This window comes from Bubalus bubalis, chromosome 6 (assembly GCF_019923935.1).
Source record: "Bubalus bubalis isolate 160015118507 breed Murrah chromosome 6, NDDB_SH_1, whole genome shotgun sequence".
NCBI classification, from domain to species: domain Eukaryota; kingdom Metazoa; phylum Chordata; class Mammalia; order Artiodactyla; family Bovidae; genus Bubalus; species Bubalus bubalis.
In genome coordinates, this window is record NC_059162.1 from 25,386,040 (window position 1) to 25,408,341 (window position 22,302).

General features: G+C 40.0%; 1 protein-coding gene across 2 annotated transcripts in view; it reads left to right on the plus strand.

Moving 5' to 3' along the window:
• SPAG17 (sperm associated antigen 17) overlaps nt 1-22,302 on the plus strand; it is a 250,107-nt gene that overhangs the window by 186,587 nt on the left and 41,218 nt on the right. For both annotated transcript variants that reach the window (XM_025288015.3, XM_044944491.2), the window contains 4 exons: nt 545-660; nt 6,131-6,275; nt 8,241-8,395; nt 20,108-20,296. In XM_025288015.3, coding sequence (XP_025143800.3) covers nt 545-660; nt 6,131-6,275; nt 8,241-8,395; nt 20,108-20,296 — 605 coding nt within the window. The remainder of the gene's footprint in view (nt 1-544; nt 661-6,130; nt 6,276-8,240; nt 8,396-20,107; nt 20,297-22,302) is intronic.

A 22,302-nucleotide genomic window follows, 5' to 3' on the forward strand; every position in this document is an offset into this window, starting at 1 on the left:
TAAAATTATACTCAATCATACTAGAGTCTATAATAAGTCAAAGAAAAAGAATCTGAAAGCTTGACAGATACATGGGAGAAAATGTAGACTTTAAAAAGCTGGGTACAGGGCTCCAAACCTGGAATCTGAGGAGAGGTAAGCAAGACTTAAAAGTGTAGAGAACTGATAATAGTGTGTATTGTTCCATAGACAGTGAACTTTCTATGCATGTATATATTTGTGGGAGGTGATGGGAATCCAGACAAGGTTCAAGTGCCAAGAATAAGATATTCATAAACTGATTTTTTCCTACTTGAGAAATAATATAACTGATGACCACCACTTGGACTTTCTATGCAACAGTGTCTGAGGTAGCCTACACTATATTAAAACTTAATGAATAATTCTATGTAAGTGATATTATAGTTAAATTGTTGTATTTGATATACTTGAACTCCCACAGGAAAATTTCAGAAAAATCAGTCACCTATGGCACATAAAAATGAAAGCCATGAACCTCCCCCAGAAACAGTTCAAACAATAACCCCTATGGATGTTCACTTAGGCACCTGGTTTACAACTACACCTCAAGGAAATCGGATTGGCACCAAAGGATCAGAAAGAATAGCAGACTTGGCCCCGTTTTTATCCTTTAAAGCCACAGATCCTGTCAATGGAACGGTATGACAAACTATTGTATATTATAAATTTTTCCAAATCATCAGAGTTGTAAAACAACATGTGGAAGAATGCCTGGCAAATAATAAATTTTCAATAACTATCTGTTAAGTAGCCACCTTATGTATAAATAGATGGATTCATCTTCCCAAATCTAAAACTACTGTATGGTTTATTTGACCCAGAGTAATGTATCATGAAATACTAATTCTTGAAGTAAGAGACAGATGATGAATTTTCTATTCCACTTTTAAGACATATGATTAGTGATATCCTATATTTCTTCATGTTAAATGTATTTATATTCTAGACGTGTGGGGCTCTGCCTTGCTTCTACTTCTCGTATGTACCTGACATGCATTGTAGAAATTTGTTCATGATCCTTGACTTCAAATAATTTACAGTATATTTAATGAGAGGCTCATATCAAATAACTCAAAAATTCAACAATGCCATAAAGCCTCTGTAAAAAGATTTTATTTGTAACCTAAGAAAAAGTGATATATTAGTGGTATAGAAAATAATGGTTTTGTTTATCTGTGAAGCAGATGTGAAATTTAAACCCCTGGGATGTACAATAGCATTTTCTATGGGCCAGGCTTTCTGTTAGCATCTTGCATACATTCTCTATTCAGGCCTCACACCAGTGTATATTATACAGACAAGGAAGGTAAGCCTCAGCAAATGAAGTAATGTGGCCAGAAAGTGCTGGAACCAGGTTTGTCATCAGTGATTGGTGACTAGAAACTGGGCTCTTTCCATTATTCAGCTATTCCTCTATCATCTTATACGGAGCTTTGCACCTCTAAATCTAAACAAGACAAAGAATCCTGCATGCCTTGTCTCTAGTTTTTGGACTTCCAACCTTTGTTTACAACCACAAACTGCTAGTCAGAAGCAGAATGTCTGCTTCACATTGAGATAAATTTCATCATCTTACCAAACGTGTTTTCCTTTCTTCTTCAGCCTGCTTCTGTAACAGTTTCATACTCTTCTACCTTGTTTGCTAGTTCTTTCTTATGAGATTCAAAATACATATTATCTCAGGATGGCTTTGGTCACTTCAAATAGCTCATTTTAATTCAGCCTCAGTACAGATTATTTGCTTTAATATGCAAATTTGGTATTTCTTAGTTAATGACCCTTACTTTCTTTTACTGGTGGTGGTGGTGGTTTAGTCACTAAGTCATGTCCAACTCTTTGCAACCCCATGGATTGTAGCCTGCCAGGCTCCTCTGTCCATGGGATTTCCCAGGCAAGAATACTGGAGTGGGTTGCTATTTCCTTCTCCAAGGGATCTTCCTGACCCAGGAATTGAACCCAGGTCTCCTGCATTGGCAGGCAGACTCTTTTCCACTGAGAAACCAGGGAAGCCCCTTCCTTTACTGATACCTAGAACCATTATGGAAGCACAAATCAACAGTTGGGAGCCTGGATTCAAACATAGACACCCAACAGTCTAATCACAACAATGGTAACAGTATTTACTGAGCACTCAGTCCTCTTGCCTGGAAAATCCAATGGACGGAGGAGCCTGGTGGGCTGCAGTCCATGGGGTCGCGAAGAGTTGGACACAACTGAGCGACTTCACTTTCACTTTTCACTTTCATGCATTGGAGAAGGAAATGGCAACCCACTCCAGTGTTCTTGCCTGGAGAATCCCAGGGACGGGGGAGCCTGGTGGGCTGCCGTCTATGGGGTCACAGAGAGTCAGACATGACTGGGGCGACTTAGCAGCAGCAGCAGCACCATCCCAGGCCTTGTTCAGTGCTTTCCAGATATAACTTATCTAATTCTCACAAGAAACTATTGCTGTTTCCATTTTACATATGAGACAAAGAAGCTACAAACAGGCTAAATAATTTTTCCAAAATCACTCAGCAAGTGGTAGATTCAGAATGTGGACCCCAAGGTTGCATTCTAGATCTCATGTACTTAACCATTATGCAAATAAAAGCCAATGATCATATGAAATAAGATCAAAAGTGACATGAAGTAGCCATTTTACAGGAGTGGCACTAACCTTGCAGTGAGGCAGACATGGCTTTGAACCCCAGCCATGTTTCTTACAAGATGCATGACTTTGACTATTTCTAATTTAGGTTTTCTTATTCCTAAAATGAAGATTATGGTCATTACCTAAAATACTTGGGAAGATTAATACCAGATTAACACTATCAGGTGTTCAGGAAATATTCTTGCTGCTGTGTTCTTGCTACCACTAAAAATGATTATTTCCTGAGCCTATGGTGACCAGAAAATGTCAATGTTATGTGATATCATGAAATGTTAGAATAGTTATAAGTAATAACATGTAAATTTCTATACTAGATGAAGAGCTAATATTTAGCATTGCTAACTTGACCAATTAAATGTGAGCCACTTTACCAGCATTCTCTCATTTAGTCCATATAATGTCTCTGAAAAATATGCTGATGTTGGCTCCATTTTGCAGATGAGGAAACTAGAACACAGAGAAGGTAAGCAACTTGCCTAAATCACCTGTGGAGTCAGAAATTGAACTTGGGCAGGTTAACTCCAAAGCTCATGTTTTCAATCCTGCATTCTACAGCACTATTCCTCATTAGATACATTCAGTGGATGGATAGATATAGATATACACATCTGTATCATTGGGTGAGAGTGTGAAAGAGAAGAACTTAAAGATTAGCATGGACCTCTCTCTGAAATATATTGTTTTCTGCCTACCATAAAAAGATACAAATATAATTATCATCTTCTCCCAAAAACCCTAGACAGTCAGAGTCAGAAAACAGCTAGCAAACTTCATATTCATCTGGACTCTTTAGTGAAAACTGTGTCCCTTACAGTTAGGGCAGTACAAGGTAGAAAGTACCCAATGATTTTAAAATATACATTGTTGTTGTTCAATCGCAAATTCATGTCCGACTCTTGGTGACCCCATGGGCTACAGCACACCAGGCTTCCCTGTCCTTCACTATCTCCCGGAGTTTGCTCAAACTCATGTCCTTTGAGTTGGTGATGCCATCCAACCATCTCATCCTCTGCCGCCCTCCTCTCCTTTTGCCTATAATATGCATTATACAACTGGAGTGCATTGTTGCCAGTTGGGATCTGCAGTAGCAAACAGATGAAGTTTGCTTGTATAAGATGTTTTTAAGAGACACCATTTGTGAAAGGAAGCAGTGGGGAAGCAGGAATGGGCAGAGAGAGAAGCCGAGCTATGGTGCAGACACCACAGAGCTCCATGGCAGGAGCTCAGGAGCCAGTGTCATCCGTCCCAGTGTCCCAAGTCGGGGAGCGGGAGCCAGATCAGTGTGTCTCTGTCTTAGCAGAACAATGGAAGTCAGGCAAGGCATCTCTCTGCAGTTGAGGCAGGTGCTGGAAGAACTGACATCTGGAGGCTGTTTTCCAACTTCCCTCCCCACAGGTGGGGAGCAAGTCCTGTCTTGAAGGGAGACCTGGCACACCTTCACACACACATGTGCAGCTGGGGGTTTAGAGCTCCTCTGAACCATTTGGCTACAGGAAACAAAAGTCTCAGTGTTCTTTCAAATTGAAGCACTTCAGTTCAGTTCAGTTCAGTCGCTCAGTCGTGTCCGACTCTTTGCGACCCCATGAATCGCAGCACGCCAGGCCTCCCTGTCCATCACCAACTCCCGGAGTTCACTCAAACTCACTCTCATCGAGTCGGTGATGCCATCCAGCCATCTCATCCTCTGTCATCCCCTTTTCCTCCTGCCCCCAATGCCTCCCAGCATCAGGGTCTTTTCCAATGAGTCAACTCTTCGCATGAGGTGGCCAAAGTACTGGAGTTTCAGCTTTTGCATCATTCCCTCCAAAGAAATCCCAGGGCTGATCTTCAGAATGGACTGGTTGGATCTCCTTGCAGTCCAAGGGACTCTCCAGAGTCTTCTCCAACACCACAGTTCAAAAGCATCAATTCTTTTCACCTTGCTTATAGTCTCTTTTGTTGTGCAGAAGCTTTTAATTTTAATTAGATCCCATTTGTTTATTTTTGCTTTTATTTCCAATATTCTGGGAGGTGGGTCATAGAGGATCCTGCTGTGATGTATGCCGGAGAGTGTTTTGCCTATGTTCTCCTCTAGGAGTTTTATAATTTCTGGTCTTATGTTTAGATCTTTAATCCATTTTGAGTTTTGTGAGCTTTGTGTATGGTGTTAGAAATTGTTCTAGTTTCATTCTTTTACAAGTTATTGACCAGTTGATGTATGTTGGAGAGTGTTTTGCCTATGTTCTCCTCTAAGAGTTTTATAGTTTCTGGTCTTATGTTTAGATCTTTAATCCATTTTGAGTTTTGTTGAGTTTTGTGTATGGTGTTAGAAATTGTTCTAGTTTCATTCTTTTACAAGTTGTTGACCAGTTTTCCCAGCACCATTTGTTAAAGAGATTGTCTTTTCTCCATTACCATTTGTTAAAGAGATTGTCTTTTCTCCATTGTATATTCTTGCCTCCTTTGTCAAAGATAAGATGTCTATAGGTGCGTGGCTGGTGCACTGGGATGACCCAGAGGGAGGTGGGAGGGGGGTTCAGGATGGGGAACATGTGTACACCTGTGGCAGATGCATGTTGATGTATGGCAAAACCAATACAATATTGTAAAGTAAAATAATAATAATAATATTAAAAAAAAAACAAAAGCATCAATTCTTTGGCGCTCAGCTTTCTTCACAGTCCAACTCTCACATGCATACATGACCACTGGAAAAACCATAGCCTTGACTAGATGGACCTTTGTTGGCAAAGTAATTGAAGCACTTACTAGGACTAAATTCTTTGTGTGTTTCTGGCTCTAGTCCACATACCTAAAACTCTCCTCTACTGCTTTGCCCCTCTTTGGATAACAACTGAGTCCTTGATATGACTTAACAAGCTTCCCAATATGGTCCCTCACCTTCTAGCCTTGCTCCCACTACTCTGCCCATTGGTATCTGAGTTCCCTTGTGTCCAGCACACCTTTCTTCCATGCTTCCCTATACCAGCCTTTCACCCATGGCTCCCTGTGCCAACACCCAAAATCCAGGCTCTGGTATTGCATCCTCAGGGGAAGCAGACCACATCAGAACCCTCACTACAGACACCAGTGGTCCCTGGCTTATCTTAAACCTGTAGTTTCTAAGGGAACAGGACCTGGGGTCATCTTCCTGCGTATACCTGGGTCATATCACTCCTGACATTAGCTTTTGACTCACAAATGTGTGACCATGGAAGGAGCATCACTGTTGAAGTAAGAGTCTTGGTCCAGCATCAGCTCTGGCACATGCTGAGTGACTTTAGGCAAGTTACTTAACTGCTCTAAGCCTGAGTTTCCTCCAGGATTGTTATAAAGATTAGATCAAGTAGATGAGATAAAACTTTCACTTTTAAATAATCAGGCTTTTGATGGTAATCACTGGGGTGTAAAAATAAGCAAACTTGGGATTAACCAACCAGCTGAGCAAATGATGATGCTCTGCCTTTGTATGTTCAGGTTATGACAACTCGAGAAGACAAAGTGATCATCATTGAAAAGAAAGATGGTACTCGGATAGTGGATCATGCTGATGGTACCAGGATCACAACCTTTTATCAAGTTTATGAAGATCCGACTATTTCTTCAGAGGATCAAGAGACAGGTAAGCTTTAATTTTTCTGGAGGACTACATAGAGTCTCAAAGAGTTCGACATGACTGAAGCGACTGAGCAGCAGCAGCAGATAGTTGGTTAATACTGTGTTTTAGGTTCACAGCAAAGTGATTCAGTTACACATATACATGTATTTATTCTTTTTCAAGTAGATGACAATATTATGTCTTTAGGATAGGATAGGTAAAAACTTCACTGATTTTTCAAAACACTTGTAAGAAAAACAAATTTTTTTTAAGAACTCAAATCAACCAAAGAATACCCAGGCAGTCCAAACCAGAACCAATGGGGACCTTTATTATGGTCTTTATCCTCAGCTGACACGGGAGTGATAACAGCTCCAGTTGGCTAATGGAAAGTAATAGTGCTTTTCCTATTTTTACCACTAAAAAGCTACAACCTGGATTGGTATTAACTAAAAGTTAATAATCATGAGTCAACTGTACTGAGCAATTAGATTTCAGACCTGTTTCCTTTGATCCTTAAGGAATCTAATTTTCCTACATAGACCTCAGATATGTCCTCCTTCAATTCTGTCTGACAATTCTCAGAAAAGAAAGTGGCAGCTGCTAATGAACTGGAGTCTGTTCATATAATCTAAAAACCTAACACCCTTCCTAAGCTAAATTTAAACAAGATTTTGAAATAAAAATTATTCCCTAATTCACTTTTGTTTAATTCTGGGGTTTATTTGTTGAATGCATGAAATGGTTCATTGCCAAATTAAATGCAACAAAATGGCAAGTGAGTAGAAAGAGAGGAACCTTTATATCCTGTTAGAGTGAAAACTTAAAAAGCCACTTGGGTGGGCAATTTTAAAATATCTGGTGAATTGAAAAGTGCATATCATGTGATACACTAATTCTCCATCTGGGTATATATAGAAAGATACTCTTTTCTTTTGTTTTTATTTTTATTGGGTTATAGGGGGTGGGTTGGGAAATATCTCTGCAAGTCAATTTCCCACTAGAGAAATGTCTATTCCAATTGTCCTGGGATAGCTTTCAAAGCTTTTTCCTTTTCTTGGGAAAGACACTCATACATTTGCACAAAGAAGCAAGTACAGAGATGCTTCTTGCAACACTGAGTATAATATTAAAATATTGGGAAAGCATAAATGTCCATTAACAACAGAACAGAAAAGTAAAATGTGGTTTATTCTTACAAAGGGATACTATGTAGCAATTAAAATAAATGAAGTACCCACACATGTACCTGTTTACATCAGCACATATATATCAAGATGGCTAAAGGCCTCAAAACATTAAGTGAAAAATTCAAGTGTGTGTCAGTTGCTCAGTCATGTTCGATTCTTTGGGGACCCCATGGACTGTAGCCCACCAGGCTCCTCTGTCCATGAAATTCTCCAGGCAAGAGTACTGGAGTGGGTAGCCATTCCCTTCTCCAGGGGATCTTCCTGACCCAGGGATCGAACCCAGGCCTCCTGCGTTGCAGGCAGATTCTTTATTGTCTAGGCCACCAGGGAAGCCCAGTAGTATGATACACAGGGTGATATATAACTTATGTAAATTTAAAGCAACAAAATATTTCTGATATATACATTTATATAAAAGTATTATAGTGGATTGTGAGAAAAAGAAATACAGTCAGAGATAGGAAGAGATGTGAACTTTACCTGTAACTTCTCTCTTATGTACATGTTAAAAATGAAGCAAATATGGCAAAATTTAATGAGTGTAAATTCTGATTGGCAAACATGTACAGTTAAGTTATATTTTGTGCTTTTCTGGATGTTTTCAACTTCTCAAAAAGAACGGTGAGGACAAAACCAGCACACTAAATTAATATGCCTTCTCAAACAAAGGCTCCGAGTTGATACAGCAGTAGCCCACACAGCAGCCCCGTGGAGTGAGTTCTCAGCCAGGCAGTCAGCAGGCAGGCGTGTTCCCCTTGCGTGCATCCTGTCAGACCTGCTCCTGTGCATTTGCCCGCAGCCGAAGGTCCTCAGAGGATCGCCAGGCAGGTGAAGTGCATGCGGATTGAAAGCTCGCACTACGCCACGGTCATCACCAACTGCGAGGACAGTAGCTGCTGCGCCACCTTTGGGGACGGGACGTCCATCATTGCAAAGCCACAGGGAACGTACCAGGTGGGTCCGAGCAAAACGAGGGGAGCCAAAGGGAAGTGTCGAAGTGTGTTTGTGACTAAGAAAGCACATCCATCTGGGGCAGCGAACATTCCCACCACATGCATGGCTGTTGCTCTCATCTCAACTGATCTTAGAGCACACTTCTCAATATCTCTTCATTTATTTACTTTCTTTTCAAAATCTGTCACAGAAAATCAGTGTCCTCCCTGTCTTTCAGTGCTTTGGTATCTGGGGATCAAAGTTATACTCTGGAGTGTATTTGCTGGGGATCATTTAGTGGTAGGTGATGGGCACTGTGGGTGTTAGGAGCACTCAGTGCTGCCCTGTCCCTTCCAGATCAGCTTCACCTCCTGCCTCCTCTTACTCATTCTCACTTTCCTACCCTTCCCACCTCCAGTCTGTCCCCACTTTACCTCGTATCCCCGTGGGATGTAAGGACACATGTGTTCTGTGTGGTCTAGGAGGAGAACTAGCCCAAGTGAAGCACAGCAGTGTCTTTGGAGGGCTGGGGAGGAATGCTGTTAGCAACTCCTCCGCCTCCTTGCATTTCCCCATTAAACACAATGCCCCAGGCTCAGCCTGCAGTCCCTCCCAGCTTAGAGGGATTTGCCTTTGCCATTCTGCTTGCTGATGAGGGGACACAAGTGTCAGGATGTCACATCTAGGGTCACAGGATACCGAGGGTGCAGAGGCAGAAGGTAATGGACAAAGACTTCCGTAACAAATGTTTGTTACTGTGGAAGCTACTGGAGCCAGTTTATCCCTCCCTTCTCTCCTGATACTCCCTCGTACTGTGCAGATCCTTGTGGGACGAGCAAGGTGCTGAAAGTGAGAGATGACCAAGAAAGGCTGCAGTTGGAGAAATGGATGCTTTTTTTCCCTACATAACATTCAAAATATCCAATTAAAAAAAAAAACGTTTTTATTTTGTATTGGGGTATATTTGTATTGGGGTATAGCTGACTGTATTGGGGTATAGCTGATTGGAGAAGGAAGTGGCAACCCACTCCAGTATTCTTGCCTGGAGAATCCCAGGGACAGAGGAGCCTGGTGGGCTGCCATCTATGGGGTCACACAGAGTTGGACACGACTGAAGTGACTTAGCATAGCTGATTAACAATGTTGTGATGGTTTCAGGTGAACAGAGAAGGGACTCAACCTTACATACGCATGTATCCATTCTCCCCCAAACTCTCCTCCCATCCAGGCTGCCACATAACATTTAGCAGAGTTCCTGTGCTATCAGAATGTTCATTTTTTAAGAAAGCATCTATATTTCAGTACTGCATGTCCTACCAGAGGTCATAAAACTCTGTGATGCTGTGATGAGGCCTTATTTTTATCATAGCCCTAGACTCTGCTGGTTACAACTATAGAGGCAAGAAATTTTAGCACCAATGTAAGTTACCACTGAAGGAAGAGATGTAACAGAAAAGAGATCCAACCTGGAGACATTCAGTGTCTGATACAATTGTGTAGCTGCATGTTTGCTCACATCTCCCGAAACACTGATTGCACCTCATTGAGAAACACACATATCTTAGCTCCCAATTGGGGAAAAAAACTCCAAATAAGCTTAGCAACATTTATTTTATAGTTCTATAATTTTATAAAGCATTCACAACCACCTTCTGCCCATCTGAAAGCTGGCATTCACAACCACCTTCTGCCCATCCTCATTGGCCTTGGCACATGTGTCATTACTTACTCACCAACATGAGGACACTGGGCAGTGTGATGAGTGAGGCTGGATTTTAGGCAATGTGAAAGAGAGAGAGCTTGATTTTGGCCACTGCTATACCTTAGCAGCACTAAAAAGATTGATGAAAACATCAAGGAGGAGGTAGGTGTAACAGCTATTATTATCTATGATTATAGTGTTTCACAATTGGGGGTGGGAACATCCACCCAGTTGGAAGGTTTCAGAGAGACAAGATGACAAATAATGGGTCTGTTGTCTCCCATGGGAAATCTTCCTCTGTCCTTTGGTCTAGGAACAGAAACCTGTTTCCCTCGACCGGAAGACTGAGTGTCTTCCTGGGGAAAGGGGTGTGTATGTACGTGCACAATGGAATAGGATTTTGACTACTCTTCTATACCAATCTGAACTCGACTCCTTTGGGAGAAGTTAAAGAAATATAATAAGCATTCTTAGGAATACTACTGAAAAGGACTTCAAAGGTCCTTTTCCTTATCAGCAGTACCATAAACAAATGTCATAATGGAGGGAGGCTTATCCTCTACTCAGTGTGTGAAATCAGTTGAAAAAGGAAAGTTTTATATTAAACTCTGAGCAGTATAGATATGTAAAATCACGAGAATTCTATTTATCAGCTGGCTGCTATACTGAAGATACTATGTATGTATGTATACGAGTCATTGATATATTTGTCGTGTTGAACCACCATAGCTGTTTTTCCAGGCTAACTTCCTAGAAGGAAAGCCATCTCCTTTTTACAGGTTTTCTTTTTGGCTTTTCTAAATGGTGCTTCACCTAGTGTATATGTCTCAGTTCTGAGAATGTTAGGCCATTTTTTTATGTCCAGAGCAGCTTTTAGTAAATTACAGTCAATCTGACATATTAACAAGCAGAGACATTACTTTGTCAACAGAGGTCCATCTAGTCAAAGATATGGTTTTTCCAGTGGTCATGTATGGATGTGAGAGTTGGACTATAAAGAAAGCTGAGCGCCGAAGAATTGATACTTTTGAATTGTGGTGCTGGAGAAGACTCTTGAGAGTCCCTTGGACTGCAAGGAGATCCAACCAGTCAATCCTAAGGAAAATCAGTCCTGAATATTCATTGGAAGGATTGATGCTGAAGCTGAAGCTCCAATACTTTGGCTACCTGATGCAAAGAGCTGACTCATTTGAAACAACCCTGATGCTGGGAAATATTGAAGGCAGGAGGAGAAGGGGATGACAAAGGACGAGATGGTTGGATGGCATCATTAACTCGATAGACATGAGTTTGAGCAAGTTCTGGGAGTTGGTGATGGACAGGGAAGCCTGGCATGCTGCAGTCCATGGGGTTGCAAAGAGTCGGACATGACTGGGCAACTGAACTGAAACTGAACTGACAGTTTGAGTCTATTTTATTGAGGACCTATGGAGCCTGGGAAAATTACAAATTCAACCAGTCACCAGTGTCTATGCTAAAATATACCTGAAACCACAGAGAAGCCTCAGAATTAGTCAAGGTCCAGGGAGAGTTCTCTGGCCTGGGTAATGGTGAAGAGTGAATCTGAGAAGCTTCCAGAATGGTGGAGTAGGAACCTTCAAAAATCCACTTATTGCTCTCTAAAAACAACTAGAAAACTGGAACTATTGACAGAATCAACCTTTTCAGAAGTCTGGAAATCAACCGAATGACTATAATGATATGAAGATTATTTAAAAAAAAAAAAAAGGACAATCTTGGGAAGAACAGCAAGCATTGTGGTGATTTCACTTGCCACATTCCTCTCCCCTCCCCCAGCTCCAAGGTAGCCTTGAAAATCAACACTCTCACATACATGATAGCAGTGAAGACCAGCAGGCCAGCAGCCACTGAAAGAAGAATAGATCTAGAGCTCCCCAAAAGATCCATCACAAGATGTTGTCATTATTCGACCCGTCTGTCCATTTTCTAGAAACCTCTGTTCAACAAGGGTTGTCTTTATTTGGTCTGATTCTGAACTCACTCCCTACGAATAGACATTTCCCCAAATGAAGGTGATAATTGAACATTATAGCTGTTGAAGTAGCGACAAAAAATAAGAGGCTAAACAAAAGAGTTAAAAGGAAAAGGAGAAGGACAAGTCCATCGAGGCCTTTGAAAAGCTCTGACATATTCTCTGGAATCTAGAAAGCCACGCTCCTGTGAAGGGCTATGAACATGCCCATAAAAGGCCTCAGAAAGCCCTGATCTTTCACTCTTGCTGATTAAGAAGCTCTGCACAAGCAGGGAGTGAAGGGTAAGGTGGAATTACAAACTTCCTACTACAGCATTGAAAACATTGGCCAGTATGCACATAGAGCCCATACAGCCCTCAGCAGAGGCTGAAAGATCTATTAGTGCAAAGTACTTAAGAACATATCTGCCCAGTTATGAGGAGAACTCTAAGCCTAACAGATTAGGCCCATGCATGACATTATAAACTTTAAAGAAATGGTTCAGGGGAATCACTGAACAAATAGCAACAACAACAAAAGTAACAATAACAAGTCCTGGGGCAAGGATCTAATTTCCAGAGTTGTGCATAATACTATTTTTAAATATCTAGTTTCAACAAAAAATTTTAAGACATGAGGGAGTGGGGAAGAGGGGGATTTTGGCCCATAAACAGGGATGGGAAAGGAGGAAGCAATCAATAGAAACCATCCCTGTGGAAACCCAGACTTTGCATTTAAAGAGACAAATTTAAGTCAGCTGTTATGTTTTAAAACGTGAGAAGCCTTATATAAAGAACTAAAGCACAATATGAGAATGATGCTTCGTGAGTATAGAATATCAATACATAGAAATTATTTTTTAAAAGAACCACATAGGAATTCTGGAGTTGGAAAGCATAATAAGTGTAATGAAAAATTTGCTAATGAGGCTCAACATCAAATTTTGGCTGGCAGAAGAAATAATCAGCAATTATTTGAACTGACTTGAAAATAGATCAGTTGAGATTACGCAGTCTGGAGGAGAGAGAGAAAAAAGAATCAAGAAAAATGAACAGAGCCTCAGAGGATACCATCAGGCATACTCACACATGCATAATGAGAGTCTGAGAAGGAATAGAGAGAAGGGCTGAAAGATTATTTGAGGAAATAATGGCTTAAAACTTACAAATTTGATTAAACTATCTACAATTGCAAGAAATCTCAACAAACTTCAAGTAAGATAAACTCGGAGATCCACACCTAGACACATCACAGTCAAATTGTCTGAAGACAAAGTCTCAAAGCAATGAGAAAAGGCTCATCAAATATGAGAGATCTCAAAAGAAAACAGAAAAGAAAAGAAAAACCCTAAAGCACAACATCGTTAATCAACTATATCATAATAAAAAAAAATTTTAATTGAGGTATCCAATAAGAATAATAGCTATTTTCTCATCAGAAAACATGGAGTCAGAAGGCAGTGAAATGACATATTCAAAATGCTTCAAGAAAAAGATCATCAACCAAAAATTCCTCTCTTCAGTAAAATTATCCTAAAATGGAGAAATTAATATAGTTCTAGGGAAACGAAAAATGAAAGAATTCGTTGCTCTTAGACATTCCCTACAAGAAAATCTAAAGGGAATCCTTCAGGCTGAAATGAACACTACACAGCAATTCAATTATACATAAATAGTACTGGTAAAGATAGCAATATAGGTAAATATAAAAGACAGTATGCATGTATTTTTGTGACCTTTTTTATTTAAAAGGCAACTACATAAAACCACTATTATAAAATGTATAAAGATGTAAGTTTGACAATAACACAGAAGGAATAGAGCTACATGGAGCAAAGATTTTGTATAATAGTGAAATCGTTAGTGTCAATCCAATCTAGACAGTTATAAATTAAGATGTTAATTGTAATACCCAAGAGACACTAAGAAAATAACTCAAAAATATATAGTAAAAGAAACAATGAAAGGAGAAATTAACAATAACACAATAATAGTGGGAGACTTTAATACCCCACTCACACCTATGGATAGATCAACTAAACAGAAAATTAACAAGGAAACACAAACTTTAAATGATACAATAGACCAGTTAGACCTAATTGATATCTATAGGACATTTCATCCCAAAACAATGAATTTCACCTTTTTCTCAAGCGCACATGGAACCTTCTCCAGGATAGATCACATCCTGGGCCATAAATCTAGCCTTGGTAAATTCAAAAAAATAGAAATCATTCCAAGCATCTTTTCTGACCACAATGCAGTAAGATTAGATCTCAATTACAGGAGAAAAACTATTAAAAATTCCAACATATGGAGGCTGAACAACACGCTGCTGAATAACCAACAAATCACAGAAGAAATCAAAAAAGAAATCAAAATTTGCATAGAAATGAATGAAAATGAAAACACAACAACCCAAAACCTGTGGGACACTGTAAAAGCAGTCCTAAGGGGAAAGTTCATAGCAATACAGGCATACCTCAAGAAACAAGAAAAAAGTCAAATAAATAACCTAACTCTACACCTAAAGCAACTAGAAAAGGAAGAAATGAAGAACCCCAGGGTTAGTAGAAGGAAAAAAATCTTAAAAATTAGAGCAGAAATAAATTCAAAAGAAACAAAAGAGACCATAGCAAAAATCAACAAAGCCAAAAGCTGGTTCTTTGAAAGGATAAATAAAATTGACAAACCATTAGCCAGACTCATCAAGAAACAAAGGGAGAAAAATCAAATCAATAAAATCAGAAATGAAAATGGAGAGATCACAACAGACAACACAGAAATACAAAGGATCATAAGAGACTACTATCAACAATTATATGCCAATAAAATGGACAATGTGGAAGAAATGGACAAATTCTTAGAAAAGTACAACTTTACAAAACTGGACCAGGAAGAAATAGAAAATCTTAACAGACCCATCACAAGCACAGAAATTGAAACTGTAATCAAAAATCTTACAGCAAACAAAAGCCCAGGTCCAGACAGCTTCACAGCTGAATTCTACCAAAAATTTAGAGAGGAGCTAACACCTATCCTGCTCAAACTCTTCCAGAAAATTGCAGAGGAAGGTAAACTTCCAAACTCATTCTATGAGGCCACCATCACCCTAATACCAAAACCTGACAAAGATCCCACAAAAAAAGAAAACTACAGGCCAATATCACTGATGAACATAGATGCAAAAATCCTTAACAAAATTCTAGCAATCAGAATCCAACAACACATTAAAAAGATCATACACCATGATCAAGTGGGCTTTATCCCAGGGATGCAAGGATTCTTTAATATCCACAAATCAATCAATGTAATACACCACATTAACAAATGGAAAAATAAAAACCATATGATTATCTCAATAGATGCAGAGAAAGCCTTTGACAAAATTCAACATCCATTTATGATCAAAACTCTCCAGAAAGCAGGAATAGAAGGAACATACCTCAACATAATAAAAGCTATATATGACAAACCCACAGCAAACATTATCCTCAATGGTGAAAAATTGAAAGCATTTCCTCTAAAGTCAGGAACAAGACAACGGTGCCCACTTTCACCATTACTATTCAACATAGTTTTGGAAGTTTTGGCCACAGCAATCAGAGCAGAAAAAGAAATAAAGGGAATCCAAATTGGAAAGGAAGAAGTAAAACTCTTACTATTTGCAGATGACATGATCCTCTACATAGAAAACCCTAAAGACTCCACCAGAAAATTACTAGAACTAATCAATGATTATGGTAAAGTTGCAGGATATAAAATCAACACACAGAAATCCCTTGCATTCCTATACACTAATAATGAGAAAACAGAAAGAGAAATTAAGGAAACAATTCCATTCACCATTGCAACGGAAAGAATAAAATACTTAGGAATATATCTACCTAAAGAAACTAAAGATCTATATATAGAAAACTGTAAAACACTGGTGAAAGAAATCAAAGAGGACACTAATAGATGGAGAAACATACCGTGTTCATGGATTGGAAGAATCAATATAGTGAAAATGAGTATACTACCCAAAGCAATTTATAGATTCAATGCAATCCCTATCAAGCTACCAACAGTATTCTTCACAGAGCTAGAACAAATAATTTCACAATTTGTATGGAAATACAAAAAACCTCGAATAGCCAAAGCGATCTTGAGAAAGAAGAATGGAACTGGAGGAATCAACCTACCTGACTTCAGGCTCTACTACAAAGCCACAGTTATCAAGACAGTATGGTACTGGCACAAAGACAGAAATATAGATCAATGGAACAAAATAGAAAGCCCAGAGATAAATCCACGCACATATGGACACCTTATCTTTGACAAAGGAGGCAAGAATATACAATGGATTAAAGACAACCTCTTTAACAAGTGGTGCTGGGAAATCTGGTCAACCACTTGTAAAAGAATGAAACTAGAACACTTTCTAACACCATACACAAAAATAAACTCAAAATGGATTAAAGACCTCAATGTAAGACCAGAAACTAGAAAACTCCTAGAGGAGAACATAGGCAAAACACTCTCCGACATACATCACAGCAGGATCCTCTATGACCTACCTCCCAGAATATTGGAAATAAAAGCAAAAATAAACAAATGGGACCTAATTAAACTTAAAAGCTTCTGCACATCAAAGGAAACTATTAGCAAGGTGAAAAGGCAGCCTTCAGAATGGGAGAAAATAATAGCAAATGAAGCAGCTGACAAACAACTAATCTCAAAAATATACAAGCAATTCCTACAGCTCAACTCCAGAAAAATAAATGACCCAATCAAAAAATGGGCCAAAGAACTAAATAGACATTTCTCCAAAGAAGACATACAGATGGCTAACAAACACATGAAAAGATGCTCAACATCACTCATTATCAGAGAAATGCAAATCAAAACCACTATGAGGTACCACTTCACACCAGTCAGAATGGCTGTGATCCAAAAGTCTACAAGCAATAAATGCTGTAGAGGGGGTGGAGAAAAGGGAACCCTCTTACACTGTTGGTGGGAATGCAAACTAGTACAGCCACTATGGAGACAATGTGGAGATTCCTTAAAAAACTGGAAATAGAACTGCCTTATGATCCAGCAATCCCACTGCTGGGCATACACACTGAGGAAACCAGAGGGGAAAGAGACACGTGTACCCCAGTGTTCATCGCAGCACTGTTTATAATACCCAGGACATGGAAGCAACCTAGATGTCCATCAGCAGATGAATGGATAAGAAAGCAGTGGTACATATACACAATGGAGTACTACTCAGCCATTAAAAAGAACACATTTGAATCAGTTCTAATGAGGTGGATGAAACTGGAGCCTATTATACAGAGTGAAGTAAGCCAGAAAGAAAAACACCGATACAGTATACTAACGCATATATATGGAATTTAGGAAGATGGTAACAATAACCCTGTGTACAAGACAGCAAAAGAGACACTGATGTATAGAACAGTCTTATGGACTCTGTGGGAGAGGGAGAGGGTGGGAAGATTTGGGAGAATGGCATTGAAACGTGTAATATCATGTATGAAACGAGTTGTCAGTCCAGGTTCGATGCACAATACTGGATGCTTGGGGCTGGTGCACTGGGATGACCCAGAGGGATGGTGTGGGGAGGGAGGAGGGAGGAGGGTTCAGGATGGGGAGCACATGTATACCTGTGGCAGATTCGTTTTGATGTTTGGCAAAACTAATACAGTGTTTGAGGTTTAAAAATAAAATAAAATTAAAAAAAAAGAAACAATGGAATTAAAATGGCACACTTGAAAATAATCTATTTAAAACAAAAGAAGGCAGTAATGGTTGACTAGCAGGGAAACCAAAGACCTAAGACATATAGAAAACTGGAAAATGCAAATCTTTTTTAAAAAAATTCTTTATTTTATGTTGGAGTATAGCCAATTAACAATGTTGTGATAGTTCCAGGTGCATAGCAAAGCAACTCAGCCACAGACACATACATGTAGTCATTCTACCCCAAACTCCCCTCCCATCCAGGCTGCTATATAACATTGAGCAAAGTTCCCTGTGCTATACACTAGGTCCTTGTTGGTTATCCATCTTAAATATAGCAGTGTGTACATGTAGATTCCAAACTCCCCATCTCTTCTGTCTACCCTTCCCTCCTGGTAACCATAAGTTTGCTCTCTGTGAGTCTATTTCTGTTTTGTAAGTAAGTTTATTTGTGCCATTTTTTTAGATTCCACATGTAAGTGATATCATATCTCTCTCTGTGTGTCTTCACTCAGTATGACAATCTCTAGGTCCATGCATGTTGCTGCAAATGGCATATTTCACTCTTTTTAATGGCTGAGTAATATATATCTCCATTGTATACATGTCCCACATCTTCTGTATCCATTTCTCTATGGACACAGGTTGCTTCCATATCTTGGCTATTGCATGTATCCTTTCCCATGTTTTTCTCTGGATATATGCCCAGGAGTGGGAGTGCAGGGTCATAATGGTAGCTCTATTTTTAATTTTTTTAAGGAACCTCCATACTGTTGTCCATAGTGGCCATACCAATTTACATTCCCACCAACAGTGTAGGAGGGCTCCTTTTTCTCCAGCCCTCTCCAGCATCTATTATTTGTAGACTTTTTGATGAGGACCATTCTGGCCAGTGTGAGGCAATACCTCATTGTGGCTTTCATATGTCTGCTGCAAGTAGACCCCCTTCCGTTGGCCCTTGCTGCACAGGCTAGGACACCTCTCCCCAACCCCTGCCACCACCTGCCACAGAAAGTTAAGTTTGAAGAGGAGGGGAAGAGAGAAACATGGCCATGAAGAGAAGGATCTACCTGGAGCTGAGGAACCAGACTCTGCCATCTATTTGAGAACTTGTCCTGGGCAACTGCAAGTCAAACGATGGGAAAATTGAGGACTTAATGGCTGAATTTGTGAACTTTGAACTCCTCAGTTTAGCAAAGAGTTGGACACGACTGAGAGACTTCACTTTCACTTTTCACTTTCATGCATTGGAGAAGGAAATGGCAACCCACTCCAGTGTTCTTGCCTGGAGAATCCCAGGGACGGCGGAGCCTGGTGGGCTGCCGTCTATGGGGTCGCACAGAGTCAGACACAACTGAAATGACTTAGCATAGCATAGTTTAGCAAATGTAGGCTTGATTTCAATTTCAAATCTCCCCAAACTACCTAAATTGAAAAAAACTTGAGTTCATTTTAGCATAAAAACTTTTTAAATTTCACACATCTAAACTGAAGTGGAAATAAACAGAATGAAGTATTGATACACACTACAATATAAATGAAGCTTAAAAACTTTATGCCAAGTGAAAGAAGCCAGACACAAGAGGCCACATATCACATGCTTCCATTTCTACAGAATGTCTGAAATAGTCAAATCCATAGAGACAGCAGGTCAGTGGTTGCCAGAGACAGGAGAGGTGCAGAATGACTAATGGCATCAGGGTTTCTTTGCAGGACGATGGAAATGTTCTTGAATTAGTGATCATGTTTGCACAAGTTTTTGAATATACTAAAATCCACTGAATGAACACTTTAAAGGGGAGAATATATGGCATGTGAATTATATCTCATAAAGAGGCTATCCAAACCAGAAGTCATTATACAAAAGCTATTACTTAAGGTCTGTGTCAGCCACCAGAGGAATGAGGAAAAATAAAAGCTTCTAAAAGCATTTGTCCCATTGCTGTTGACCCCTTTGAAGATGCTCCTTGCCCAAAAACATTAAAGGATTCCAAGAGTTTTGAATAGGGCCAAGTGTGTTTACTTAACATATGCTTTTAATACTTTAATTAAATATCTGAAAAAAGAAGGGGCATAGATTGCATTACTTGGAAGAAGTATTAAAGTGAGTAGATTAAATATGAGATGCAGGAACAATTATATCCTAATCATTGTTTGCCTCCTTATTAAATAGTCTTTCCCCAAACTTTACATCCTCTTTTGTTTTCTTCCTGAAAATACATTTGTGTCTCGAGTCAATGGATAGTATTTTTTCCTTAAATGATTTTCTAAATCTCTCAAATCAATCAAGAAATTTTGAATAATTTATCTCTTTGTGTGACCCTTTCAGGTGTTACCTCCAAACACAGGCTGTCTTCATATTGATAGGGACTGTTCAGCTATATATTGCCATGAATCAAGCAGTGACATATACCATCCTTTTCAAAAACGTGAGCAGCTGAGAGCTAGCAGGTACATCATGAAACACACATCAGAGGTTATCTGCGAGGTCATGGATCCCGAAGGAAATACCTTTCAGGTAAAGTGCATCATTAGTATGGAGAGAGAGGCGATGGGTTTGCTTTTGAGATATTTCACCCTAGAGAGCTCCCAAATAGCTTTTTATCTTAGCTGCCTTGGGATTAGTTATCTACTTACTGTCAGTGCTTTGGACAACAGCAATTAATGTCAGTAGCTTTAATTCTCGATTATGCTTCATTGAAGAAGGAAATGGCAACCCACTCCAGTGTTCTTGCCTGGAGAATCCCAGGGACGGGGGAGCCTGGTGGGCTGCTGTCTATGGGGTCTCACAGAGTCGCACACGACTGAAGTGACTTAGCAGCAGCAGCAGCAGCAGGGGATAGCAAACCCAACAATGAGGATGATTGAAATGGTAAAGCCAAATAAATAATTAGAACAAAAAGGGGGAGAAGTTGCTAAGCTGCTGCTAAGTCACTTCAGTCGTGTCCGACTCTGTGCGACCCCATAGACGGCAGCCCACCAGGCTCCGCCGTCCCTGGGATTCTCCAGGCAAGAACACTGGAGTGGGTTGCCACTGCCTTCTCCAATGCATGAAACTGAAATGGAACTCGCTCAGTCATGTCCGACTCTTCGTGACCTCATGGACTGCAGCCTACCAGGCTCCTCTGTCCATGGGATTTTCCAGGTAAGAGTACTGGAGTGGGCTGCCGTGGCCTTACTAAACATCTAAAATAATGTCAACAATGAATAACAGTGTAAGAATGCTCTGTATCTGGGTTTAAGTGAGAGAAAATACACAGGACAGCAGGCAAGTCTGTTTGACTAGGTAGAGAATCCTTAGAAATATTATCAGCGTGAGGGTTCCAGGAGGGCTGAGGATGGGGAGGTGGGAAGCCTGGTGAGGTGCTTAGCTGGTCAGTGGTAGAGCTCTGTGTTCTGTTTCTCTGTCCTTCCTCTTATTGCTAAGCCAGGCAGTGACAAACCATGGTCACTTGTTTATATGGGTCCTCGATGACTACATTTTACATTTTTAAATGGTTGAGGAAAATCAGAAGGAGAAGAGTATTTTATGACACAGAAAATTATAGGAAATTCAATTTCAGTGTCATTATATAAAGTTTTATTGGAACATAGCCATGCTCATTTGTTTACATATTACCTGTGGCTGCTTTTGCATATAATGGCAGCATTGACTAGTTGCAACAGAAACTCTATGGCCTACAAACCCTAAAATATATACTGTCTAGCCCTTGACAAGGAGAGGTCCACCAGCCCTTTCTCTAGGCACTTTTTTCCCATTCCTCACCCCTTGGTGGAATTTCATGTGTTGGCTAGTGGGTGGCAAAGTTACATTTTAGATTTGAAACCCTGACAGAGTCCCCAACTTTGCATGGGGTGCAGACAAGGCCTGATCCAAGTTTGTTTTTCTGTGCTAAGTACGTGAGACTCTTCACAGCCTGAGTTCAGGCTACTAAGAGACTTTGATTTACAATGAACTGAAATTGAAACCTAAAGCCCAAACCCTCCAAGTTGAAACATCTAAGCCAAGCATTACTCTAGGCTTTGATGATGTTCTTGTGCCTTCCCTTCAGTGGCCTTTCAGCCTAAACCACACTCTGTATCTCGACAGTAGCAATAGCTAGGAATGTACTTCTCAGAGTGAACCTCCATCTGTTTCCCAGGGTGGTCTATCCATGAGTCCCTAATTCTGTGCTTAGAATCCATACTGTCACTCTTAATATTTCAAGACAACTGTCACATGAGTAGTCGTTCCTCCATGTTTAAATTCCCAGTCCCCTGACCTTATCCTCAGAAGATAAGATTGCCCCCTGGTGTGTCCCCTGCCATACTAGTCGCCTTCCTCTGATTGTGTTCTGGCTTGTCTTCCCGTTTGTTTTCACATTCTCCGTGTAGTTTGTCAGTGAAGATGTGCTACTACGTTTTCACTTTTATTAATGCAGTCTATTGGGGCTTCCCTGGTGGCTCAGCGGTAAAGAATCCACCTGCCAATACAGGAGATGTGGATTCCATCGCTGGGTTGGGAAGATCCCCCTGGAGGAGGAA